This window comes from Gymnoscopelus microlampas (assembly GCF_963454915.1).
Source record: "Gymnoscopelus microlampas genome assembly, chromosome: 19".
Classification (NCBI taxonomy): Eukaryota; Metazoa; Chordata; class Actinopteri; order Myctophiformes; family Myctophidae; genus Gymnoscopelus; species Gymnoscopelus microlampas.
In genome coordinates this window covers 21,008,046-21,035,953 of record NC_139956.1, presented here as the reverse complement: position 1 = coordinate 21,035,953, position 27,908 = coordinate 21,008,046, and the positions used below count along the sequence as shown (strand labels likewise).

General features: G+C 40.9%; 1 protein-coding gene across 3 annotated transcripts; it reads left to right on the top strand.

Moving 5' to 3' along the window:
* The first annotated feature begins 731 nt into the window (after positions 1 to 731).
* pik3c3 (phosphatidylinositol 3-kinase, catalytic subunit type 3) lies at positions 732 to 27,815 on the top strand. Of its 3 annotated transcripts, XR_014599674.1 has the most exons (26): positions 732 to 1,116; positions 5,383 to 5,571; positions 7,301 to 7,444; positions 7,883 to 8,012; positions 11,137 to 11,223; positions 12,705 to 12,800; positions 12,940 to 13,023; positions 13,212 to 13,316; positions 14,260 to 14,352; positions 15,533 to 15,718; positions 16,162 to 16,313; positions 17,745 to 17,826; positions 18,328 to 18,395; positions 18,492 to 18,597; positions 19,132 to 19,248; positions 20,067 to 20,198; positions 20,797 to 20,925; positions 21,565 to 21,634; positions 21,914 to 21,978; positions 23,200 to 23,284; positions 24,253 to 24,327; positions 24,927 to 25,095; positions 25,656 to 25,746; positions 26,618 to 26,743; positions 27,352 to 27,558; positions 27,726 to 27,815. XR_014599674.1 is itself a non-coding variant. In XM_084043295.1 (25 exons), exons 1-25 carry the CDS (start codon positions 1,052 to 1,054, stop codon positions 27,364 to 27,366), a joined length of 2,649 nt encoding a protein of 882 aa, XP_083899421.1. In that variant the 5' UTR covers positions 732 to 1,051; the 3' UTR covers positions 27,367 to 27,623. The 3 variants fall into 3 exon arrangements, 2 of the variants coding, with proteins under 2 accessions (XP_083899421.1, XP_083899420.1); XM_084043295.1 differs by lacking the exon at positions 27,726 to 27,815 and having other exon boundaries at positions 16,162 to 16,301; positions 27,352 to 27,623; XM_084043294.1 differs by lacking the exon at positions 27,726 to 27,815 and having other exon boundaries at positions 27,352 to 27,623.
* The last annotated feature ends 93 nt before the right edge of the window (positions 27,816 to 27,908 follow it).

Here is a 27,908-nt window from a genome sequence, read left to right as displayed (position 1 = left end):
CGATAGGTTGTGAGCTTGCCTTGTTGTAGATCGGCTATTTTCATTAAATTCTGTCAGAAACGAGACAGAACCGCGGTAAAACAGTGAAGCTGCCGTTGCCTGGTGGTCAAATCTGAGATTGCAGGACATCCGCATTTAAAACGCTACTGCGCATGCTTTTATCGTCTGAAACGATAGTGCGCCTGCTCAATTGGCTCCGATGCAGGAAGTAGAGGTACTTTCGGGTGCTTCATGCGCTTGTGAGCAACTTTTTGCTGGGCAGTCGGACAGTCCCCCTCTAGCTTATTGGTTCTCAAAGTGGGGTCCGGGGACCCCTAGGGGTCTTTGGGGGGAGGGGGGGGGTTACTTTAACCATATACTTTGGCTATTCAAAAATAGCAGATATACAAGCCCTTAGCGCTTGTAGATCTGCTATTTTGGAAAAATCCCTGGCACAAAATGTTTTTGAGGTGGGGGTCCGCAGCCAAATTACATATCATTTTGGGGGTCCTTGACATGAAAACGTTTGAGAACCACTGCTCTAGATAATATCATAACTCTATGGTCATGGTCAGAACCAGAACAACACGCTGTCCCTTTAAAGTTTACACTTTAAACTCCGCCCCGTGTCTCGCTTCCTTCCTCGACTTTTCAGACTCGACGGATCAATGCACGAGAGCCGCGATCGGCCGTTGGGCTTTGCGTTGGCTGTGCATCGGCCAGCTACTTGTTTCGCCTGGTTCGGGGGCATCGGTGTTTTCCTGTGTATTGTTGTGTGAACACAGACAGCAGATACATCAGAAGAAAACATCAAATCATGCGTGGTGGTGTGCTTGTAATTACTGTGTCGTTACCGTGAATGAACAGAGACATTTGCCGGTCCAGGGACGTGTGGCCGTTGTACTTGGACGCACTGACTTGTGTTCATGATCAAACCCTTTGCGTGACAGATATAGTTTAATCTTCGTGCACTGATCCGTCCGAGGCCTTGTCGCAGCAGTCAGTCCCCAAACAGCCACCGCTCGATGTTTTCTCTTGTTTAGAGTCAGTATTGTTTACCGTCTGATAGGAGATGGACACGGACAAGTTCAACTATGTCTACAGCTGTGACCTGGACATCAATGTTCAACTGAAAATGTGAGTTTTTGGGGGGGTTTTGTATCGTCTGTGTTGTGCCTTATAGATAAAAACCTCTTGTGTCTTGTGACTTGACATGGTGTTGTGTGTGTGTGTGTGTGTGTGTGTGTGTGTGTGTGTGTGTGTGTGTGTGTGTGTGTATGGTGGAAGAATAGCTGTAGTTTACAACCCTCGTAGACGTATTTACGATTCTGACGTCTTCAATCTACGAGAGTTGTAGGGTGCACGTCCCATGCAGGGGAGCACTTTCTGCACTTTACCCCGCGACACTCCAAACATGTTCAAATTGAAAATAAAAGGTGCTTACCGCAAAGCCCCAAATGTTAACGACCTTCGCGGGGTAGTAGTGATCCCCGTCGAGGTATATCTTTCAATAAAGAAGTCTTTTAATCCAGCTTGTGTCGGAATCTTCACTGTTCTTCTTTTGTTTTAAATGAGTTTGAACTGCGCATGAGCGATTTGGCGGTCGGGAGGTGTATTGCGAACTGCTTCTTCTTTTGTTTAAAATGAGTTTGAACTGCGCATTAGCGATTTGGCGGTCGGGAGGTGTATTGATACATTGTGTTTTCAATGCGCAATACACCTCCCGACCGCCAAATCGCTAATGCGCAGTTCAAACTCATTTAAAACAAAAGAAGAACAGTGAAGATTCCGACACAAGCTGGATTAAAAGACTTCTTTATTGAAAGATATACCTCGACGGGGATCACTACTACCCCGCGAAGGTCGTTAACATTTGGGGCTTTGCGGTAAGCACCTTTTATTTTCAATTTGAACATGTTTGGAGTGTCGCGGGGTAAAGTGCAGAAAGTGCTCCCCTGCATGGGACGTGCACCCTACAACTCTCGTAGATTGAAGACGTCAGAATCGTAAATACGTCTACGAGGGTTGTAAACTACAGCTAGTGGAAGAAGTACTCTAGAAGTGCTAAATATTTTACTTAAGTAAAAGTAGCAATACCACAATATAAAAATACAATGCCTATAAAAGGCCTGTGTTCAAAATGGTACTTGAGTAAAAGTATAAAAGTATTGGCATCAAAATATACTTAAAGTACCAAAAGTAAAAGTACTAAAATGTTTGAAAATAGCAGATAAGATTTTCAAATATCCAATGTATAAATTAGGGCTGAAGTGGTTAATGTATGTTTTATAATATAGTGATTTATCTGTATCTGCAAATTAACTAGTAATTATGAGTTTTCAAATAATTGTAGTAGAGAAAAAGTACAATATTTGCCTCTGAGATGTAATGTAGTAGAAGTAAAAGTATTGACAATTATGGGAAAGTAAAAATACCTACAAATTGTACGTGTGTGTGTGTGTGTGTGTGTGTGTGTGTGTGTGTGTGTGTGTGTGTGTGTGTGTGTGTGTGTGTGTGTGTGTGTGTGTGTGTGTGTGTGTGTGTGTGTGTGTGTGTGTGTCGGGCAGTAGTACTAGTATACTTTAATTCAGACCCAAAGTGTGGTATTATACAGCATACAAGTTTGTCAATAATTGTTTGTTGGGTATTACATTACAGTGTGTGGCAACAAGGTCATGATCAGGCTTTTAAAAAAAATATCTCTTGGATTACAAAAACTATTGTAATCTAATCTAACTACTTTTGGATTACTGCAAAATCAAACATTGAAAATATTGCACCTTTTATACCATAAATATATGAATATATATTTGAGTTTTGCAAATATACCTTGTTCCACTCTTTGATAATCTCAAAACAATTTCAAACACATATCCCTAGCATTGAACAGATAAACAATAGGATTTATTCTATTATTGTTATTGACATGTTAATGTGTATGTCAGGGGTCTTCAACAGGGAGTCCGGGACCCCTAGGGGGTCCTCAGAGTTACTACAGGGGATCCGCCAAATCTTTGTGTGATATGATTTTTTGTTTTTACATTACCCACTTGACTCCTAGCATCCCCTTTCTGAGATGAACTTTTGCCAAAAATAGCAGATCTACAAGCTCACGCCTCGCGCTGCAAAGCTTGTAGATCGGCTATTTTTGGCAAAGAGTTATAGGTGTAGAGGGAAAAAAGAGCAGCAAAAATGTATCTGAAACACAATTTTATACAATATAGAGGGGGTCCCTGCTTCATCTCTCTCTCAGCTAGGGGGTCCTTGGCCTGAAAACGTTGAAGACTACTTGCTGTAGTCAGTGGTGCCTCCTCTTCAGTGCCCCCTCCATCTCATTTCACAATCCCAGTATGTCTCACCCCATAATCAAAAACCCATCAACACCTTCCCCATTGAACCCACCTCCCAGCCTTCTTTCTATCTATCTATCTATCTATCTATCTATCTATCTATCTATCTATCTATCTATCTATCTATCTATATATCTCTTCAATTCAATTCAATTTTATTAAAGTGTCAAATCACAACAAGTTGTCTCAAGACACTTTACATGTAGAGAAGAGACCCGACAATCCCACCCTGAACAAGCAATTTTTGCGACAGTGGTAACGAAAAACTCCCTCTTAACTGGAAGAAACGTCAGGCAGGCCCTAGGTTCTAGGGTGGCGGCCTTCTGCCTCGACCGTGTCGGGAGAGGGAGAGGGAGAGGGAGAGGGAGGGAGAGAGAGAGAGAGAGAGAGGGAGAGGGAGAGGGAGAGGGAGGGAGAGAGAGAGAGAGAGAGAGAGGGGCAGAGAGAGAGAGAGGGAGAGGGAGAGAGAGAGGGAGAGAGAGAGAGAGAGAGAGAGAGAGAGAGAGAGAGAGAGAGAGAGAGAGAGAGAGAGAGAGAGAGAGAGAGAGAGAGAGAGAGAGAGAGAGAGAGAGAGAGAGAGAGAGAGAGAGAGAGAGAGAGAGAGAGAGAGAGAGAGAGAGAGAGAGAGAGAGAGAGACAGAAGAGACAGAAGAGACAGAAGAGACAGAAGAGACAGAAGAGACAGAAAGAGATACAGAGACAGAGGAGAGACAGAAAGAGATACAGAGACAGAGGAGAGACAGAAAGAGATACAGAGACAGAGGAGAGACAGAAAGAGATACAGAGACAGAGGAGAGACAGAAAGAGATATCTATCTATCTATCTATCTATCAAAGGGAGGGTTTCGGTCAGGGGTCAGAAGATGAGGTGTGGACTGGACTGTTACAGCAGGGAACCAGACTATCTGAGCTCTCATGGGTGGGGGTTGAAAATGTCAGAAGTAATTAAAAAAAGTTACCAAGCTTCCTTCACAAATGTAACTATTATCCAATTACACATTTTCCAGATGAAATCCGGGCTGATTACGCAGTTGTTAGTTATTTCCTGTAATCTGATTATGTAATCCTTACTACCTAAAGCCTGGCCATGACTCAACAGCTACGGACTACCGATCTCATTACATGCAGAACATGTGAGCGCCTTAATTTAGTTGCACAGTTGTCCTGTTGTTGGTGGTGTTGTCATCATGTGCACAGCTCACCCAGTCTCCTGACCCTGCTCACAAATGATCCACATTGTAACAAAATGTACTAGTACTAGTTTTAACTTTTTGCCTGATATTTTTGGGTTAAAACAAAAAGTGTTTTTGTTAAAACTTTAAAATGATATTCTGAGTTGCTGTTCACGCTAGCACCTTATATCCATTGCACATTTTACTACTTTGATATTTTACACAAAGCTATGATAGGCCCTACTATACATTTGTACAATGATTATTACTATTCTTATTATTATAGGATGATGATGGTGACCACAACATTCAAATGAATGCACACAGTTGAAAGCATACATTCACTCTCTTTTTTAATTTTCTGCTATCTTTGAATATTCAATGTCTTTTTAGAGACTTGAGAGAATATTCGGTTCTGTTAGAATTGATTGAAAATAACTTTGATGTTTCAACTCATACAAAATAATTAAAATAAGCAATATTGGTAAATTCCAAATATTTTCAAAGTATTCCGCGGCACCCCTGTGTTTGTTCCACACTTAAAATTGGTAACCCAACCTGAAGATGCATTTTCTGAGGAGAGACGGGGAGAACCTGAACAAACACTCTATAGCAATGATTGATACTATTAGAATATAGAGCTATTTAATCTGTAATATTGTGATTTTCGTCAGGTGAGCTCACACTACTTGCAGGCTGTTCCAAAAGTGTGTATTATAAACACACACCATAGACAGAATAATCAAAAATATATACATTATGATAAACATGGGAGATATAACTTAGATCCTTGTATGACACTTGAATGTAAATATAATTTCTGCATCCTATTTTGAGTGAAATGAAGTTCAAACCTCCTCTCTTTGTCGTTGTGTTTTCCAGTGGCAGTCTAGAAGGTAAGAGAGAGCAGAAGAGCTACAAGGCGCTGCTTGACGACCCAATGCTGCGGTTCTCAGGCCTCTACCAGGAGAACTGCTCGGACCTCTACGTTACCTGTCAGGTGTTTGCCGAGGGCAAGCCCCTTGCTCTGCCCGTACGCACCTCCTACAAGGCCTTCAGCACACGCTGGAAGTGAGTCCCTAACTCCATTGTAACCCTGAATACCACCAGCTTAACCCATTATGACCGGGAAGGCATCTGTGTAATTTTTTCCCGGTCTTAACCCATTGAGGCCTGAGGTTCCGATTCTGCAAAATGTCTTCTAAATCCTAAGCGGTTTTCTGAAAAACGTATGTTTCTATATCAGTGGTTCTCAAACTTTTTCATGTCAAGGACCCCCAAAATGATATGAATTTGGCCGCGGACCCCCATCTCAAAATATGTTGTTCCAGGGACCCCCCAGAAGCAAAGATTTGAGTTAAAAATGTTCGCTTTAAAATAATAAAAATATATTAATTTGCACACATTTTCTCGATTTTTCAAAAATAGCAGATCTACAAGCTCATAGCGCAGCACTCGGTGCCGCGCTATGAGCTTGTATATCTGCTATTTTTGAATATCCAAAGTGTAAAATAATGCTTTTTTTAGCTCAAATGAAAAAGTGACACAGATGCTTCTTCAGGTCTTAATGGGTTTTAATAGATTAAACAACAGTTCTGAAACGTTCTTTTAATTTCAAGGACCCCATAACTCTTGAGCGTATTCCATTTGTACACTATCAGAGTTACAGACCTGTAAGGGTCCTTTTGAAACCCACTCAAGGACCCCTGAGGGTCCCTAGACCCCACTTTGAGAACCACTGAGCTAAAAGTTAATTCTCTGGGTATCCTAATAGTTAAGTGGCTTGGGCAATCATTTTCTGTAGGTACTAGGTCTGCACTTTTTATGTCCCAAGTAAAGAGCTAAAGCCTTAAACATTTCACAAAGTACTGTATCGAAAAATGTTCCATTCTCTGATATAGCTAATGATGCTTTCTCCAAGAATCTACTTTACAATTTCACCATTAAAGCTTCTCTCACTTCACCTCTGCTCTCACCAAATACCGTATGCCTTCTTTTTCCACTTTTAACAATGAACAGACGGCAACACTCTTTGTTGATTTAACCCATTAAGACCTGAGGCCGATTATACAAATGCCTTCTAAACCACTAGTATAAATGCCTTCTAAACCACCAAAAATGTAAAAAAATAGCAGATGTACAAGCTCGCAGTGTGGCACTAAGTGACGCGCTGTGAGCTTGTACATCTGCTATTGAAATAAATGTATTGGGGCTCGGGGGGCATTCAAAACACGGTGACTTCAACACAATTTCAAGTTAGGGGGCGCCGATAGCCGAGTGGTTAAGGCGCGTACCACATACTGTAGGCTCTGATGATGACTGACTGCGAGTCCCAAGTTCGATTTCACAGGCTGCGCAGACTATGTTTTAGGGCGGCCATAGCTGAATCGTTAGAGAAGCCGTCTGGAAAGCATTAGGTCCCAAGTTCGATTCTCGGCCCCAGCAATGTGTCGAGGTGTCCCTGAGCAAGACACTTAACCCCTAACTTCTCCCCTGCGCTCAATGAATTCTGGGCGCCCGCTGGCCTAGCGGTCCACGCATATACCTCATAGACTGATAATCCAGTCTGACATTGTGTTGCGGTTTCGACTCCCGATCCCGACGGCCTTTGCTGTGTGTCACCCCCCCCATCTCTCTCCCCATTTCCTGTCAGCCTACTTTCCTCTCAAATAAAGGCAGAAAAGCCCCAAAAATAATAATAAAAAAGAAAAGAAAATGGAATTTCCCCCGTGGGATGAAATAGGTATTATTTTTTTATGCTTATTCATCTTCTCCTCACTGTGTCCTCTCCTATGTGCAGCTGGAATGAGTGGCTGAGGTTGCCAGTGAAGTACCCAGACCTGCCTCAGAGCACCCAGGTTGCCCTCACTGTGTGGGACGTCTATGGACCAGGACGAGCCGTCCCTGTCGGAGGAACTACTGTCACACTCTTTGGAAAATATGGGTGAGTCTGTCCCAGCAGTAAGCAGCTAGACATACCTTTCATGTAACATGACTATGAGACACGGCACAGTTTAGTAAATAAAAATGTTCTGCTCTTCTTTCTATGCTTCTTTAACCACATGAACTCTAGTGTCTCAATTCTGGGAATGTCATCATAAGGTCTAAGATCTACATCGTAGATCAGATAGTTTTCGTGAAGAGATTTGGTGTAGAGGGAAAAAAAGGAGGGGGCCATGTACAGCATAGACCCCTGGGGTACCCTGGTCTACTGAAGGAAATTGGGTTTAATTGGTTAAAATGTGACCATAATTTGTGGTAACAGAATGTTTTCCTAATCAGTCTATTTCTAAAAATGGCCTTCATGTTTTCCAAAATAGTGGATAACCTAACGCTGGATTGAAATACTTGAACTCTTTCCTGTCTCTGTGTGGCACTGCAGAATGTTCCGTCAAGGAATGCATGACCTGAAAGTGTGGCCAGGAGTGGAGGGTGATGGAGGTGAACCCACCACCACGCCAGGACGCACCAGCAGCAGCCTGTCAGAGGACCAGATGGGCAGACTGGCCAAGGTACAGTGGGAAGGATACCTTTTTTTTTTTTAGATGGAGGACAGGGAGTATGTTTGTAGGGGACAGAGGAGGAGGTGAGAGAGAAAGGGAGAGTGGCATGCGTTTCTGAAAAGGAGACGAAGATACAGTACTATAGTACACTAGGGCTGGGCGATAGATACCTCAATATTGATATTGTGATGATAATATCAATTTTCTTTAAAAAAGAAAATCAAAAATGTTGAAGAAAATAGAAAAAACGTATAGATCGGCTATCGGATATCCAGAATTCCAGATGATATCTAGTCTCATATCATAATATGCTATCCAGAATTCCAAAGGATATTTAGTCTTGTATCACAATATGGATATAATATGGATATGTTGCCCAGCCCTACTACAGTACGTGTGACTGATCCTATGTGTGAGAGAGAGTGGCCTGTCTAAACCATCGTCTGTTCCAGGAACCTGACCTGGAGGTACTCAGTGATGTGAGTACAAGAGATGGAGTGGACGTTTGGAATGCGGAATGTGTGTGAACTAGAGCTGGGTGAAATAGTAGTTGCAAATCGACCATTTAAATAATTTGAAGGTGTGTGGATTTCCAGGTGGTTTGGGTTTACAGCATCTCAATTTACTGTACTTTTGTCAGTCGTATAGTGTACTACATTGATTTAGATTTTTATTGTATACTTTCAATACACTGTACTTCAATCAATCGTATAGTGTACTACTTTGATTTAGATTTTAATTGTATACTTTTGACAATTTAATGTATTGTCCCATGTGGCAAACTCGACCCATCTGGCAGCTAAGTAGGATAAAACCATAGAAACTATTTGCAAATACTATTTAGCCGAGTCTGGAGTGGTCTTTTCAACATGCTTGTGTTTGTGAAAGCATCACACATACCAGGTTCTTATAGTGGCCTTATGTTCTTCGTCGCGTAAGTAGATGTTACAGTATATGTGTGTTAGGGATGGGCATGACTAGTCAATTAGCCCAAAGAGACACAGGCCGTCACTTGATGTTGAGCTGATGTTGACTATTTTATTGTTGACCATTTTAATGCCTCTATGCTAGAATGACATGTAAGAGTCAAGAGTTATCCACGAGACCTGGCTTCATAGTCGATGTAAATAGTTGTAATAAATGGGAACTTGTGGAATTGCAGACAGTAGGCCTATCCTTGCCTGTGTTTGCCTGCTTGCCCCATGTTTGTGAATGGTTTAGTCCAAGTTGAAGTTTCTCATATACGTATTTGATGTTGTATTTTTGGTATTGTATTTATTTTTTAATGTACTGTATCACTTGCCACTATTCGTGATTTGGGTCTGTGGATTTATGATGCCACACAAGATGTTCCGTTGCTTTCTCAGCACCAAAAACAGGGCACATATTGCCAGATGAAACGGTTTTACACAGTTCTGTATTCTGTAGTTTTTAACTGAACAAGGAATACATAATTAAAAATGGAAGGAGGACCATTTTCACAGTGGCCATTTTGACAGGTAAATGCAGCTGAAGGTAATAATATTAATTGTGGGTGTGTTTCATTTATGTTTTTGTGTGCCAGCATGAAGTTAACTGTACAGAAGCTGTCTGTGCTGGTGCACAATAACTCCTAAATGAAACACACCCACAATTAATATTATAACCACCAGCTGTGTTTACATGTCAAATAGCACTACACCCCTGAATATATCACTGGCAAAACAAGGGTGCAATTTGTGAAAAAGCAGGGGGTTTTGTTTTAGCTGTAGGATGTGAAACATTCTACAGAAACTTCTACTAATAAAAGCTGACGAATGAATTAACTGCTTCAACAACTGCCTTGACCATCAGATGGAGGTGTGCTCAATCGTGTTCGATTGTTTTTTTTTGCCCGAGTACCTGCCGCAAGTTTTGGATCTTATCTCCTGGAGAGTGTAGAGTTTAGATCCTATTGCCTGAGGGAACAAGCGAGAGTCAGCGGATGGATATGTTGTGGTTTTATTGGTTGTTGTCTGGTTGTCAGGGTGACATCATGACCAATCCAGAGACCGGCTCTGGCCAAGTCTGCAGCACGTAGACTGCTGCCAAGTGACAATCGCTGAGTCAGTATAATATGAAAACAAACTGAATTATTGACCAAAACCCTATTTTTAGAAGTGAGGGGGCATTACACCATTGCGGTACCCCTCCACTAAAACCCTGGATATATGATATTATTCATGGCATTTATGATTAACTAGTCACTGATTAGAGAATTCTTGTTACTCATCATTACTACTGCTAGAAACTGAAAATGCCCATCCCTAGTGTGTGTGCATGGCCTTTTCATATGTATTAGAATAGGTCATTTGACTTGATTTGTTTCTTGTGAGAAGTGATCACTGGGGAACCCATTCATTTATTTATTGTGTCCAGCAGATGGGATTAGCTAATTCTGTCACCATTTATTTACTAAAACATTCTTCACTAATCACTCCATTTTGTTTAACCATGAGAACAGGCAATTTAACTCTGCCTGTGTACATCTCTAGGCTTTAATTTAATCTAGTGTAATTAACCACTTATGAATTAATTCAACTCATTAAACCCTTTTTACCTCGTTCACTGGGGTCCCCCAGGGGTCTATATACGGCCCCCTCTTTTTCAAATAGCTGAACTACATGCTCACAACGCGTTGCTTTGCAACGTGCTGTGAGCTTTTAGATCAGCTAGCTATTATATCAGAATGTTCGGCTGTGAAATCATGACATGCCCAGATTAGGGACAAGTGGTTAACAAATGTTGTAAATGATACTATAATTTAGCTGTTTAAATTAAGAGGTAGTACTAACTAAATCTAACCAGCTGAGTTGTGGGCTAATTGTCCATTGTTTGTTTACCCTGACATGGCCTGAAATGTTTTCCTCTAGTCCACAAAAAGGGTTGTAACATGCACAACAGTGTGTTTTCAGATTTGCTGGTTTGGCTGCTGGCACCCTAAGCTATGCATTGATTAGTCAAGTAGTCCGCACACTGTCCACCATGCTTTTCATGTACTAATTCCCCGAAAAACCTTCCTCTTCATTTTTCTGTTGTCTTACCCTCCATTTCTTGTCTTTTGGCCTGTTTCTCTACCTCTCTCTAACCCCATGACCTCTCTGTCTCCACCCAGCTGACAAAGGCCCATCGTCAGGGACACATGGTGAAGGTGGACTGGCTCGACCGTCTGACCTTCAGAGAGATTGAAATGATTAATGAGGTCAGTTTTATATTAAGCATTTGGGAAAGGGCAGTTGTAGAAAGGGAAGTATACATATGGCTTTTATACAGAACATACTGTATGCATACATACAGTACATATACATACTGTACATACTATACATACAGTACCTATTCCCCAACACAAATTAATAAAGATAAAACAAATATTGTAAAATAAGCCAATTAGGTCTTTTATCCCTGCTCACGATACCATATAGAAATGATCCTTACCTTAAGTTAGGTTTAGGTGTATATTTGGAGGAGAGAAAAAATAATAATGCAATTTGAAAGCTGTTTATAATAATAAAATAACAGTTAAAAACTCTTAACATAAGTGAGCATGTATGGAAAATGTAGCATATTATATTGTTGCTTTCGGGGGGAAACCTATGTCAAAAAGTGTGACTTTTCAGGAAATTGAAAAAAGAACCTGTGTTCAAATGGATCCAATAAAGCCCTTGTTAATGCTTTTGGTTTGTTTTTTATTTTTTATAACAAATAGCAGATACAAGCTCACAACGCATTGCATTGCGACACGCTGTGAGTTTGTAGCTCAACTATTTTTTCTACTTTTGTGTGACACTGTAGTAGTATGATAAGTAAGACATTAATTTACGGGAGAAAAAAACACATTGAAATATTGAGATGCAAGGTTTCAGCCTGACAACAATATGTTACACAGTTGCCTAATCATGAGTACATATCAACACAACAGCATCATTTGACATAGCTACACTTCTGTCCAGAGGGTTTTGCATATAGAGCGGAACTAAAGCAGATGGAGGCTGGGGTGGAGCAGTTAGATAGTGGCACAGTGAACATGTCAGTATAGAGTGCAGTGTGAGCATAAAGGCCTTTAAATAGACCGTCAGTCAGTGTGGAGAGTGATTTGATGGGAGTGATGGGCTCGCTGTCAGCTGACACCGCATGGTATGACTTAGGCCTATGTGACACGGTGTTAGCTTTAAAATCAGTTCTTTCCAGCAAGCAATACCGTCATACTACGGAGTATAAATTAGGCTTTAGATGGTCCTTCCAGAACTAGGTTATTTGTGAACATAATCAGCAGGCTTTAAAGACAGGAAATAATGAATAGTCTGCACCAGATACTCTGCTACAGAATCAGAATCAAACTTTATTGTCATGTCACATTACATGTGACATGGGTGAAATTCTTAATTGTGCATGCCCATCAATGCAGTTACTGTAAGATGGAGAATAGAGGTAGAATAAAGTGTTTTAAAAAAGTGGCTTATGTGAATAATAATTTAAGAGTCATGAATGTATGTAAAGGAGAGTCCATTTAAGACACAGATCAGATCAATCTGTGCATTAAAAACACAGTTCAGTTCAGTGTGCAGTGGCCACAGGCTTAGCACAGTAGCATCCATACAATAATTTGTCCATATTCCATATACACTACTAGTTTGTTGTCCTTTATTCATGTGGAAACGTGACATTGATTTGATGTCTCCCCAGAGTGAGAAGCGGAGCTCCAACTTCATGTACCTCATGGTGGAGTTTCCCCGTGTCAAAAAGAATGACAAGGAATACAGTATTGTCTATTATGAAAAGGTATGTGCATTTTCATAAGGATACAGGTACACACATGCCCTTTGCTATACAAATGTATGATGTATAAGTATACTGTTAGTATGAAGACAGGTGATTGGGGTATTGATTGGTGTATTGATTGTCACCTCTCCCCCCTCAGGATGGTGATGAAACGTCACCAGTTCTGACCAGCTGTGACATCGTCAAAGTCCCTGACCCACAGATGTGTGACGAGAGATATGTGGTGAGAGGACAAAATCTTCAATCCCAAATGTTTGTGTTGATACAATTGATGGTTCAGTTAATGTAAACATTAAAACACTTGAAGGTATGCATTTACCTTTATTGACACACATCTTCAAAACATCCAAATTAGAACATATATCAGTTTGCCGATGATGATGAGATCAATTCCCTTTTGCCCTAATGCAGGAGAACCTTGTGGAGAGTAAACATCACAAGCTGGCTCGTAGTCTCCGTAGCGGGCCCTCAGACCACGACCTGAAGCCCAACGCTGCCACTCGGGACCAGCTTAATGTGAGTCACTATACAATGTCACTGAATGGACTAAAAGATGGGTCTTAAACAGGTTCCGGGACCTCTAGGCTAGGAGGTCCTCAGAGTTACTACAGCGGGGCTGCCAAATATTGGTGTGATGGGAACTTTTTACATTAACCGCTTGAACCCTAGTATTCCTATTCAGGGGGAAACATTTACCGAAAATAGCCAATCTACAAGCTTACTGCAACACGTTGGCAGCTTGTACATCGCCTATTTTCGGCGAAGGGATTTGGTGTAGAGAGAAAAAGAGCAGACCAAGTATAGAGCCAAAGGTCAAGTTTACTAAGTATTGAGTATCCTTGGCCTGAAAAACGTTGAAGACCCCTGGACTAAATATTAACAGCACTGTAATATTGAGTTGTAAACCTTTTTTGGTCCGTCTTTCTCTACAAAGAAAAATGTTTTAACCACTTAAATTTTGTTCGTTAAATACTGGGATCATTTTGAACATATACATTTAGGTTATATTCACATGTATAGATCGAAAATGTGATATTTGTAATATTTGTCCAACTGCTATTTGGAATACATTGGATTACCAAAGTAAACAATCCTATTTATTTACTTATACCCCAAAATACAGATTAAAAATGATGTGCCTGTTAATATTTTGTTTGTTTTGGTGGTGGGGCTACCCTTTTATATTGTTTGCAACACTAATTGGGCCTTAATGGGTTAAATCCATGGTGCAGTGCAGTAGCTTCCACCAGGAATAGGGACTCTAAACATTCTGCAGATTAAATTATTGTTTTGTTTGCAAAATAAAATAAAATATTTTGTCAGTCAGGTTGAAATTCTTGCTAGAGAATGTTTAAACGTTTACGGTAGTTGAGTGTGGTTTGCACAGGAGGAGCTCATCTTCTATTGAGTGTGATGTATCAGTAAGTGTATTGCGTAACATTGTACCTGGTGCCTACAGACCATTGTGAATTACCCTCCAACCAAGCAGCTGAGCTCTGAGGAACAGGACCTGGTGTGGAAGTTCAGATATTACCTCACTACACAGGAGAAGGTGGGTCTGTTCTGTTCATTTCTCTATTTACCCTTTTCTGTTCATTTATAGGGAAGAGAGTACAGTGAGTATACCATCAATACGTGTCTAATAAATTGTATCACGCTGCTGATGTGAATATCAGATCAGATCATTGTTGATGGTTATCATAGTCTAGAAACAACAATATTTACAATATTTACAATCCATAGTGACAAAGTTACCCTTACTGTTTTTACTTTCTCTGCGTTCCTACAATGTGTGGGCAAGCAGCATCCTGGTACATCCTATACTATAGTCTATAGCTGGCATTAAAGGACAACTTTATTTTTTTACAACCAAGGTTTATATTTTAGCTTGTAATTAAAGTAAATAAAAGATGAGTGTTATTTTCTTTTTTTCATTTACTGCTTTCTATAGTTTTAGCAATTTTCGCAATTTTTACAGTGGGCGGGGGCATTCTGTCCGGTGGCTAAATATGCCTTTTTTACACAATAAAAAAGGTCCTGTGGTCTTTGATGGCCAGATATGAGTTATTGGGGGCTAGAAGAGCTACTGTAAATAATAATAAAGAAAATGCCGGGTTATTGTGTAAAAAAAAGACATATTTAGCCACTGGACAGAATGCCCCCGCCCACTGTAAAAAAGATCGCGAAAATTTCTAACACTATAGAAAGCAGTACATTTTAAAATTTTAACACTCATCTTTTATTTACTTTAATTACAATCTAAAACATAAACCTTGGTTGTAAAAAAACGAAGTTGTCCTTTAAGTCAGCCGGATTAATATTTTCTGAAGTCAAGATCACTATTTTGCCATAAACATGGGTAAAATCTATGAATGTGCTGCTGTAAGGTTTTCACAGCACAACGTTAGTAGCGTTTCTGAGACTCAACAAAGACTCTTCAGTCTTCAGGTGTGATAGTGATCCTTTTGCTCTTAACCACAAGAACCCCTGCGTAGTACCTATTCTGGGGCTATTCAGGGGGTCCCCGGAAAGAATTGTTAATAAAGCATCACAATAATTTTAACAACTTTAACCATATTTTATACTTTGGCTAAAAAAATAGATGGAAAAAAATCTGGTACTTGTACTGTACTTCTGTTCTGGGGGTCCCTGTCACAAACTCTTTGAGTGTCCTTGACATGAAAATGTTGGAAAACCACTGGTCAGTATGTTCCCTCTCCTCACGTCCCCAGGCCCTGACAAAGTTCTTGAAGTGTGTGAACTGGGGCATGCCCCAGGAGGCCAAGCAGGCCTTAGAGCTGCTGGGGAAGTGGAGACCCATGGACGTGGAGGACTCCCTGGAACTGCTCTCCGTTCATTTCACCAACAACACTGTCAGACGCTATGCTGTGGCACGCCTGGAGCAGGCTGACGACGAGGTAGGCATCATGGGAGAATGGACACTGCTGTGTAGGGGTGCAACAGTTAATCCAACTAATCGATTACAAATAAATGGATAATTGAATTTAGCATCTCTTATCTGAACGAGTTGCATAGCAACGCTTTGTGAGCCTGTAGATCGGCTCTACGTCCTCCCGGTGGAGGCTCCTCACTGGCAGGTGAGCCAGTAGGATACAACAGCAGTGACAATACACAGAAATGTGTGTGGGGAGGAATTCATTGGCAAAACGTTTACATTGGGGAGAACAAATAAAGCAAAATCAGTTTGTAAGACAGGCTCATAGACTGAAAATAGCAGATTTATAAGCTCATAACGTGTTGCATCTGCAACGCCGTCGTGCCATAAATTAGCTTTAAGTGGGAGGCTGCCAGCCTCATTCTATCATGCTTATAATGATATGCCTTGCTACTGTCCTCCTAGGACCTGCTGATGTACCTTCTGCAGCTGGTTCAGGCCCTTAAATACGAGAACTTCAGTGACATCCAGGGTGGCCTGGAGCCAGGCAGTAAGAGAGACAGCCAAGGCCTCGGAGAGAGCTCCACACTGGGGGACCTGGACAGGTCAGTACCAGGGTAGGACATTACTGCCACCAAGTCCTGGCAGTTCTCGTGTGACTCTGGGCGCATGTAACCTTAAACGGCAGCTGGTCAAGATGTTCAAAACGTTTCAGCAAGTTGTGGAGTTTGAACGTTTTTCAAACCATCAGTGATGCAGTTTCTATTTACTTGATCTAAATTTGGCATTCAGAATTGAACCAGTATTGGCCAGAAATCTGCTTACTAACTGACATTGTATTTGCTGAAACATTAGAACATGAAGAATTCCCAACAATATACAACTACGTATGATATTGTTTGCGACAGAAGGCATTGCAGTTTCGTTCACATAAAACATTTTGCATATCGTCGGTGTCCAGGACGAACCAGCTAACTCCATTTTCATCTTTTTTTTTTTTTTTCATAAATCAACGCTATTGAACACCCTTTAGGTCTGTGTAAAAAATCAAAACATTTGAACCAATGAAAAGTATTTAAAAGCGCCTCTGACGAAAACTCCCAACTCCATTGGATCCTCAAACTGTCCGTCAAAAACAAACAACTCCCCCTCTCCTCTACAGCGCTGCCTTTTAACAGCATGAGTAGTGCGCACTGCGCAGTGAACGAGGAGGAGGACCACGTAAACAAACTCCCCGTAGTCTGTTAAAACTATGCAGTGTACCTGTTTATCAAACTTAGCACTGACGCTAATGTTATGAAAACAAGTAATTATATTTCTAAAATCTATGAAGTGTTTAATGAGGAGAGCAATGTGACAAGAAGAAAGGCGTTCATAGCATTTCTGTCGCGCTATCTACTACCTCTTTGCAGAAGTTATTGTAATATTCAAAGTCCTGTTTATTATTGTAGGCCTATATAATAAGTGGCATGAAGCATCAGGGCATTAATTCACACGTTGTTGTGATGCATTGTGAGCTTGGAGATCCATTGTTAGCTTTTGAGAATTTGTACCCTTTTGAAACCTCTCCCTCAGCAGCGAGTGGAGCTATTGTTGTTTGGACACCTAACTCCACTTCAGCTTGATTTCTGCTCGTCTGAAACTACTAACTCCACTTGCGCTGGGTAAAGTGTTGATTTACCTGCGATTTGGGTAAAGTGTTGATAATATAATGACACATGCAAGTATCTGACAATATATAAAGTCACTATACCAACTTTGATGAGGCAGTATTGCTTTGTTTTAAAAATATAAGGTTTTCTTCATTTCCTGAAAAACGTATATTTTGTTTTTTTTCCTGAACAATGAGCGTTTTGAAGTTAGCAGTTTCGCGCTAGACAGCAGAGATATGTTTTTGTGCTGACAGAACAGAAATGGAATGGAACCAATAGCGGACGTTAACGAACAAATCACCTCATCAATCCCTGCAGAATTGCATTTGCTCGGATAAACTGTACCGTGTCATAGTGGTGTTACAATTGTGTTTGTCTGCTGTTTGCATGCTGTAGCTCCCAGATCTTGTCAGGACCGTCGGTGTCCTCCCCTGCTTCCCAGAAAGGCAAAGAAGCATCAGATGGTGAAAACCTAGAGGTAAATTAAACAAAAAACTAAACTGATGATTCCTGTTTGTTATTGTTATTCCTCTAGCTACACATGGACATGGGATGTAAGACTGTCAACGAATATTCTATATTCTTGTACTGCTTCAGCAAAATGAGGCAAATTAATAAAATAAGTATTCATTTTATCTCTCAAGAGAGCGCGTTTCTCAGCACCAACCGCGGCCGGCGCATATAGAGAAAGAAAGAGGCTTCTGTGTTTGAATTAAGTTTTACTGCATACAATATTTTATATTAAGAATAATATCCATTCAAAAAATTGATCGAATCGTGTTTAATAGGAATATTCGAAAGTAATTTCTCGACAATTCTGACAGCTCTCTGACTACACATGGACAAGTGAAGCTATAACTATACATGGACAAGTGATGCTAAGTGGGTTTACAAAAACTGTCAACTTATCAAGTGTCGACATTTTGTATGTCTGCAAAATGGTAAGAGGTCAAAGCTTTGTTTTTTGTTTCTTTATTAGCAAGACCTATGCACCTTCCTTATCTCTCGTGCTTGCAAGAACTCCACTCTAGCCAACTACTTGTATTGGTGAGTAAAATTCACTGAAACGATTGTGTATGTTGGAGAGAAAGCGTGCATGCCCATCTGTCGCTCATGCTGCGAATTGCGTTGTGTCTTGCTCAGGTACGTAATAGTGGAGTGCGAGGATCAGGACACGCAGCAGAGAGATCCAAAGACTCATGAGATGTACATCAACGTCATGAGAAGATTCAGCCAGGCACTACTTAAGGTCAGACCCTACAACTGCTTCTGGAGTCACATGGACTGTAGCATTATCACAGCTCACACACACACACACACACACACACACACACACACACACACACACACACACACACACACACACACACACACACACACACACACACACACACACACACACACACACACACACACACACACACACACACTACATTCCACTGGAGTTAATCTCTGGACACATTTTTTTATAGATTAACACGAAGATCCTGAAAACAAACCCCTTAAAACCGGGAAAGCATCTGTGTCGTTTTTAGATTTTAGCGTCGGCTATTAAAAAACAGCAGATATACAAGCTCACAGCGCGCCACTTTGTGCCGTGCTGCAAGCTTGTACATCTGCTATTTTTGAAAAATCTTGAAAGTGTGAGAACTACTGATTTAGAAGGCATTTGTAGAATGGGCCTCAGGTCTTTAATAGGTTCAAATGAATGCATTGAGATACAAATGTGACTTCCCTCCATCAATTCAAAATGTCTTCCCATCTGTCTTGCATCAACCTCCAGGGTGATAAGTGTGTGAGGGTGATGCGTTCTCTGCTGGCCTCCCAGCAGACCTTTGTGGACAGACTGGTGCAGCTGATGAAGGCTGTGCAGAGAGAGAGTGGCAACCGCAAGAAGAAGGTAATAAACCACACCAACATACCCTGAGTATGTGATTATATACCTTCTTGTGCTTTATAAATACTGCACATACCCACACACTTCATCCACAAAAATCCAGTAAAATCCATCTATATGATATTGTTATGACCTTAACTCATTCAATGCCATGCTCATTTTTGAATTTTGTCTCTGAGTGCCACAGCCAAAATTCATTGTAAAAAAAAAAGTGCTTAGGAAGCGAGATACAGCCTTTTTAAGTTATAGGTTAAACAAGGAGTGGATGGAGCAGCAAATCTTCAAATCATCATATCTTGGGTTCTGAACATGTTTTTCCAAAAAAAAAAAGAACAAAAAAAAACTTATTTTGATTTTTTCATGACGTCTTTGACGCCTTGTGGCGCTCAGGGCGTCAGGCCACATGACGTCTTTGACGTCTTTTGGCACAGAATGAGTTAATGTCGTCTAGAGGCTAGAAAGGAGTCACATATTTAAAAGTACCATAAACCAGAGTAACAAAACATTTTTTTATTAGAATCAAACTTCTAACAGTTTAGGGAAAGCACAAAACGTCAGGGTGGCCAAAGCCAAAATACTCCACCCTACCTGAAAAGAAACCAAACTAAACTACACTAAAACAAAAATTAACAGTCTATACTCCCTAGCTAAACAAAACGGGGTCAAAAGGGGAACAAAATAAATGGCGGCACAGCCCTACCAAGCTTCCCTTCTCTAATACACCCAAGAAATGTCAATTAATTTTGACTGTTAACATAGGGAATGCATTAGTGTCATGTTTGTGCACAGACAGTTAACAGTAGTATCCTGTTCTGTGTCAGACTGAGCGCCTCCAGGCGTTGTTGGCAGACAATGAGAAGGTGAACCTGTCTGAGATCGAGCCCATCCCTCTGCCTCTGGAACCAGAAGTCCGGATCAGAGGCATCGTCCCAGAAACAGCCACCCTTTTCAAGGTACTGCAACATAAACATAACCTTAATCCCTCCATCTGGCAAATGTTTAGATTAAAGGTCTGCAATTAACTAAAACATTTAAAAAAAGAAGAGAATATAATTTATTATAATGTCTCTGTCGGGTGGAAACCTCATATGTCCAAAACTGTTACTTTTCAGGATGCAAATTCAAAAATAGCAAAAGTAACAGATCTACAAGCTCAAAACGTGGCACGAAGCGTTGCAAGCTTGTGGATCTGCTACTTTTGATGCTTTTGTGTGACCTGTAGTATCATCAAGTAGGGCGTTAATTTACAAAAAAACACAAAAAGTGGATATAAGAGGTTTCTGTCCGACAGCGACTATGTAATCATGTGGATTCTGGGATATACGTGGGAACGGCATGGCTCCCATGTGGATCTCGGACTTCATGTGGCGGAGCCTCTGACGTCAGTGATCTTATGACATACTCATGGGCAAGGTTTCAGCCCGCTCCGAACCACTTTGACTTCCATAATAAAAAAATAAAGTTAAATGTTTCAAAAATGTTTAAAACGGCACATGACATATTTGACATGAATGCACTGTTTGAGCTCTTCTGTATGTGTGCATCTGGCAGAGTGCTCTGATGCCGGCTAAGCTGATCTTCAGAACGGAGGATGGAGCCATGTATCCAGTCATCTTTAAACATGGAGATGACCTTAGACAGGACCAGCTCATTCTCCAGATCATCTCCCTCATGGATAAGGTCTGCATACCCCGGGCAGGGTCATATTATTCTAGGTGGGGTATTAGCAGAATCAGAAGACTTTATTGCCATGACATGTAGACATGTTAGGAATTTGGTTTGATGCAGAACACTCCACAACACCACAGCAGCCATGGGCGGCGCCATCTTGGATCAGACCAGATTAGCCGATCACCGATCTGCAGATGTGGTTTAACCACGTTAACCCCTGGTGTCCCTATTTTGGGCATGTCGTTTTAAGCAACAACCACAACAAAAACAATCACAATTTTCAAACGCATCCCAGTGCGTCGAGGGCTTCGAATACACTGCGGTGCATCCGGTTTGGCAGAGCGTCTAATACAAATACAGTCTGTCCATGTTCGAGGGAGGGAAGCCAGGTGGGGAGGGTGATCTTTGTCGCTGCGCATACTCCTACGTGCTGGGGTGGTGCCTGTCATTGGGGAATGTTGAATGGGACGAGTAAGATGGATGTGCTACATCCTCCCAGTGGGGGCTCCTCACTGGCAGGTACAACAACGGTGGCAATACAGAAATGTGTGGGGAGGGGTAATTCCCATTATGACTAAAAAGGGAGAAAAAAGGGTACAAATACTTTGCTACTCTACTCACTTTTGTTCAAATTGTCTTTGAATATAGCTGCTGAGGAAAGAAAACCTTGACCTGAAGCTAACGCCATATAAAGTCCTAGCCACCAGCACCAAGCATGGTAAGAGCCACTGCTAGCTTATTACACTACATTATTTATGTTACACACTTGCATTTGATTATGATTACTGAAATCATAAGTGTGCCACTGTGAAGAACAAATACATTAAGACAAATTTAGCACTCCAACGAGCCTAGACCAAAACAACTGCAAGTCAACAGATTAAACTACAGGCATAATAATAATTACATAACAATGAGGGACGATCTTCGATATAGAACATGAATGTTTTCATGTGTTTCAGCATTAATTTGACCTTGCATTGTGTCTCTCTTGCAGGATTTATGCAGTTTGTCCAGTCTGTTCCTGTAGCTGAGGTTCTAGCAACAGAGGGCAATATTCAGGTACTTAATACAGTAGCATTTATTTAGAGGTATCATTACTTATCCTACCATGTCACACTGACATCTCACATCACACAGCAGGCAGGTTGCAAAAGAATCCGACCGCTCATAAGACGAAAAGGAAAAGAAGTCATGGCACTCACATGTAAAAATGCATTCCATCAAACTTTCAATTGTAGTTTGCTTCCAAAGGTTATGTGTATGCCTGGTAACCTCTTCTTTAAGTATATACTTCTTGGTTTCTTTCGTGTGTAAGCTATTCCCAAACCAATTGTCCACAAAAAAACAATCACTGTAATTGACTGAAATGCACGGCTGTTTGCCTGGCGTCTCACTCGGGCACGCCTCACAAGCCTCTTATAGAGGACGTTGAGTGAACCGAAACGAGCGCTCCTCAAAACCACAGGGTTGAGAATCACACACATGCGACCAGTGTGGGCCTGTGCACTCTCAATGTTTGTATACAAATAAAAGGTCTATCCACAAGTTTCCTAGGGCATTGTGGGCATCACTTCCTGTCTATTTGATCCCTGATACCTGATCAAATCGACAGGAAGTGATGCCCACAATGCCCTAGGAAACTTGTGGATACCATAACCACAGAAAATACTCCTTTCTGATTGGCTGGCTGGTGATCAAGACACCAAGCATATCCCTGTCACTGTTCTAAATCAATGCTAAATATTTTGAACTGTTCATTATTTTTGTGATGGTTACATGCAAATGCAACACAGCTTTTGTTTTATGCTTCAATATGTTCAATTATGACATTTCAAAAAATATAGCTTTTTCTCTGGTAAGTGGTCATGGTATATGCACAAGTCTGATAATGCACAACAAGGTGTCCTAATATATAGGTAAATAACTTATTTTACTATAGATTAGGACACCTCGTCATGCATTATCACTTACTTAACCATGCACATGAACCCTAGCGTCCATTCTGGGTATGTCATATTACTTGAAGATGGTGCCACGATGCTTTGTGAGCTTGTATATATCGGCTAAGACATGTGTGGCCCTAAATGGCACGTTGCCTTATGCCTAATCTTATTAGGCATTTTTTATTATTTTGAAAAACATAAAAAAAAATACCGTTTTTAAATGGTACAACAAAGTATACTATGTAGGGTAAGAAGTTAATTGGTCCCCAAGTATTGGAAACAGACACGTTGGGAAGACAACAGCAACATAACTTTGTTGTGTTCCTTGTTGTGACAGAGCTTCTTCAGGAAACATGCCCCCAGTGACAAAGGTCCCTATGGCATCAGTTCTGAGGTGATGGATACATACGTCAAGAGTTGTGGTGAGTCCCCCGCATTCAGGTCTCAGTAGGCCTGTCACAATTATTAGAGATAATTGCAATTTTATTGTGTAACTGTCAATCGTTTCCATGTTGAAACAATTTCAAAAGTAGCGGAAATGGCTGATCATTATTTATTTTGGTTATTAGTACCGTCATTGTCAGTCATTTCTTTGTAAATTGAAGTTATTTGTCTTATTTGCCCTGTGCAATGTTTGTTTACAAAGCCTAAAACGTGAACAGAAATGTAATGCTAAAAACATTTAAATCATTAATGGCAATTATTTGTACGACAATCTGAGTACCACTTCACCCATTTTCAAACTATCTTCATATAATCTGACCTAATGCTCATTATTATAAGATGGCACCATTTCTGTCTACTTGGTCTGTTTCTCAGAGAAGGGCTGTAGACCGTTCAGAAACCTGCTTACCGGCGCTCGGGTGGCGCAGTGATAAAGTCCCCGCCCACCACCACGGAGGTTGTGGGTTTGAATCCACCGTGGTGCATCTGCCATCCGGCTTAGTTAAGCATCTATACGAACACTATTGGCCGGGTAGGGTTATATTTTAGAAACCTGCTTACCAGTGACATCATTGGTAGGCAGGTTTGGTCATCAAACAAGATGTCAAACTTTGATTTAAATTATTTATTTTTGTCAATGCAAGAACAATGGCTTTTATTTAAGCATGCTAACTTTCAAGGAAGAGAGAGGCTGTTTTTATTAGCTTGGAATCCGCATCTATGATGCCATTGGTAGGCAGGTTTCTGAACTGTCCATAAGTAGACAGAAATTGTGCCATCTTATGATGAGCATTAGTGAGGACCAATTACAGTACGTATATGAAGATAATGTTGAGAATGGGTGAAGTGCTCCGTTAATTGTCAGATAGAATGTCATGATGGTGACAGCCCAGGTCTCAGGTCAGTTCGTCCAAGCAGGTTCATAATCCTTTCTCTTGGCCTGCAGCTGGTTACTGTGTCATCACATACATCCTGGGAGTTGGAGATAGACACTTGGACAATCTGCTACTCACTAAGACTGGTGAGTCATTTACGATAGCAAATAGCATCACATTGTGAGCGACACTGTCATACAACAAAGCATAAAATAAGCCATTAACTAAATGAAAAAACATAGAAAGATATGTTTCTGTCAGACGGAGATATGTTTCTGTCAGACAGTAACGTTATACATTATTGTCGTCCAACCTCAGGCAACCCTAATAACAGCACTCTCTGTCCTTTTATCACACCTTGGCCAAATAAAGGCATATAAAAAAGGAGTATGTTATTACTGTCGGGCATAAACCTTGTATCTCCATATGTCAACTTTTTATGTTATTCCGTAAATTAATGCACTACCAACTACAGTGTCACAAAGAAGTAGCGAAAATAGCCGATCTACAAGCTCAGCGCGACACGTTGTGAGCTTGTAGATCTGCTATTTGTAATTTTTGAATTTTCAGAAAGTGCGTCTGGGGGTTTTAGAAATATTGAACAAATTAAAAGTGTTAGCAAGAGCTTGTGACTAAATAACTAATTTATATTGGATTACAGGTTCTTTTTTTCCCTAATTTCTTTTCTGTAAAGTAAAAGTTTCCGACGATGTGCTACTTATATTATGAACCCACCCTTTCTCAGGGAAGCTGTTCCACATTGACTTTGGCTACATCCTGGGCCGCGACCCCAAGCCCCTGCCTCCGCCCATGAAGCTGAGCAAAGAGATGGTGGAGGGAATGGGAGGCATGCAGAGTGAACAGTACCAGGAGTTCAGGAAGCAGTGCTACACTGCCTTCCTGCACCTCAGGAGGTACACGGGAACGCATACTGTGTCATTTTAGATTTTTTGCTAAAACCATTATTTTATACTTTGGGCTACTAAAAACTATCAGATCTACAAGCTCGTAACGTGGCACCGAGTGCCACACTACGAGCTTGTAGATCTGCTATTTTTGAAAGATTTTTCACTCAAATATTTGCTTTTGGAGGTCCCTGGAACAAAATATTTTACAAATGTTCGCTTTAAAAATATATATATTCAAAGATTTGCACATATTTTTATGATTTTTCAAGAATAGCAGATCTTGTGCTATGAGCTTTTATGTCTGCTATTTTTGAATAGCCAAAGAAATCTAAAATGACACGGATACTTTCCCGGTCTAAATGGGTTAAAACACATACACAAAAGGGCTGCCACTATCGATTATTTTCTTAGCAATTATATAAATATTTTTGTTACTGTATTTAAAAATGGAAAAAAAACAAATAATCGATAACATTTTGTTGGATTAACTGTTGCACCCCTACACACTTTCTATTCCTCATGCTATCAGCAGTGATAAAAACAACAACAACTCTACCCCTCTGCAGGTACTCTAACTTGATCCTGAATCTGTTCTCTCTCATGGTGGATGCCAATATTCCTGACATTGCCCTGGAGCCTGACAAGACTGTTAAGAAGGTAGACTACCATTTCCCCTGCCACTGAAATGGCCCTCAGCAAAATGCCCTTCAAGCTGCGCTTGTTTGTAAGAGGGAGCCAATTCCGAAGCTTGAATTTTTTGGGCAGCGCTTGTTTTGGTTCAATCAACGTCCTGCGTGCTTGCCGTCCGAGTTGGCAAGCCGTTGTGGATGGAAAAGGTTATCACGTGAAGCAAAATGAATGCTCCCTCCGCACGTCTCAGCCCTGCAATTGTGCTGTTGAGGACGACTGACTTGGGAATGGCATGCACGCAATGGAAAGAGCCAAGTATGGAGGGGAAAAGGGATATATTCCCCATTTTCGAGCCGGGCCTCTTTTGAGAATAGGTTGAGATAGTTTTGGCCCCAAGACCTCTAATCATTCGCTTTACCAGATAAAACTGCGTGCTCTCTCGAACTTCTTTTGGGGCGATTTCTTTTCGGGGCTTTTCCGGACCGGAAAAAAAAAATATATGATAGTATACAGTATATAGACAGGAAATGGGGAGAGAGAGACGGGGTGACACACAGCAAAGGTTGTCAGGATCGGGACTCAAACCGACGACACGCTGTCAGGCTGCAATGGAGCCTAGGTGCCCGGACCGAGTGCCAGCTATCCTTAGGGAAACTTAAGTACATGTACATGTAGTAACTAAAGTTTTCAAATAATTGTAGTGGAGTAGCAATACAATATTTGCCTCTGAGTATCCAAAAATGGAAATACAACTAAATATTGTACGTTAGTACAGTACTTGAGTAAATGTACTTACTTCACCACTATCTGGTATCCACCATTGGATACCAGATTTGGGTAACACTTTTTGGATGTTTTTTCAGATAAGTTTTCAGCTGCTCACCATTTGTCTCTCTAGGTGCTGGACAAGTTTCGTCTGGACCTGTCAGACGAGGAGGCGGTACACTACATGCAGAGTCTGATAGATGAGAGTGTGGGAGCTCTGTTTGCTGCCGTCGTCGAGCAGATCCACAAGTTTGCCCAGGTGAGTGTCTGCAGACAGGAGTTGTCTTTAAACTTTTCTTCATCCTGTAAAAATGTAGATGGATGTAGTTATAAATATAAATGATCAGGGTCAGCGGGCAACGATGAATGTTGGCAGATTTATCACAATCATTGTCATGTTTATTCACAAAGAAAATAGACATGAGAAAATAGCATGCTCTGATGAAGACCAATTAGGCCGGAACGTTATAATAAAGTGTCCTTGTTTTGGTGAGTGCTACCATACATCCTTTTGGGGTTTAGCACCACATAAGAGTTTAATTCTGGGAAGGCGTGTCCAACTCCTCGACAGTAAACGGTGTCAATCAAAGGTTGTTTTGTTGTTTTTTATTTATAAATAAGGCTATGTGATGAACACATTTTTGACCGGCATTTGTCCTTGCCCTCAGTTGGATAAGCTTGTGAAATGACAAATGTCCAGGTGATAATCTATATATATATTCCACAGGACCTACTTTTGCAGCATAGCAACTTAAATATTTACATTTTAAACCAAAGAAGTACAGATACATACTTTCCATCTGTCACAGGTTAAATATCAGACACAACTGTTTTATGGTATTAACCAATGCTTGACACTCTCCTCAGTACTGGCGCAGATGAGCAGGACAGAGGCTGGACTGGAAAAATGGATTACAGAACTATTACCGTACAAACAAGTCATATGGCTCTCCGCTGTTCCTGCACATGCCAGGCGTGTGAGAGGTAGAAGCCACCTTGACACCAAGAATGCACTGCCAACCTCTCTACTGCAAGACGGATAAACAAGGACTTGGAATGCCTTGGTTTGCTCCTGTAAATATATTGTATATTAATTATTAAATGAATGAATGAATGAAAGGTATGGCCAAATAAAAAAAAAAGAGTTGATAGAAGAACGTGTTAATTGTTTTTTTTTTCCTTAACCTCCTGAATTCTAAAAGACAATCTGTGTTTTTGTGTTTTTTTTTTCACCATTTCAGCCCAAGAAAGTGCTGCTATGCAGTGGTTATGGCGCTCAAGATGTTTGTTAATTGAGCATCACTGCCCATCTGTGTATAGTTATACAGTCCATGCAGGGGGTTTGAACAAGGTGACCCCCCAGGGAGAGAGTGAGTCATTGAGCGAGTGACTAATAATTTCCTGACAGACCAAGAGAGAAACCG

Excerpts from the sequence above, each read along its gene's own strand:
- pik3c3 (XM_084043294.1), top strand. The coding sequence starts at position 1,052 with ATGGACACGGACAAGTTCAACTATGTCTACAGCTGTGACCTGGACATC. Across the intron at positions 5,572-7,300 it reads GCCTTCAGCACACGCTGGAA|CTGGAATGAGTGGCTGAGGT; the intron begins GTGAGTCCCTAA and ends TCCTATGTGCAG. Across the intron at positions 8,013-11,136 it reads AGATGGGCAGACTGGCCAAG|CTGACAAAGGCCCATCGTCA; the intron begins GTACAGTGGGAA and ends GTCTCCACCCAG.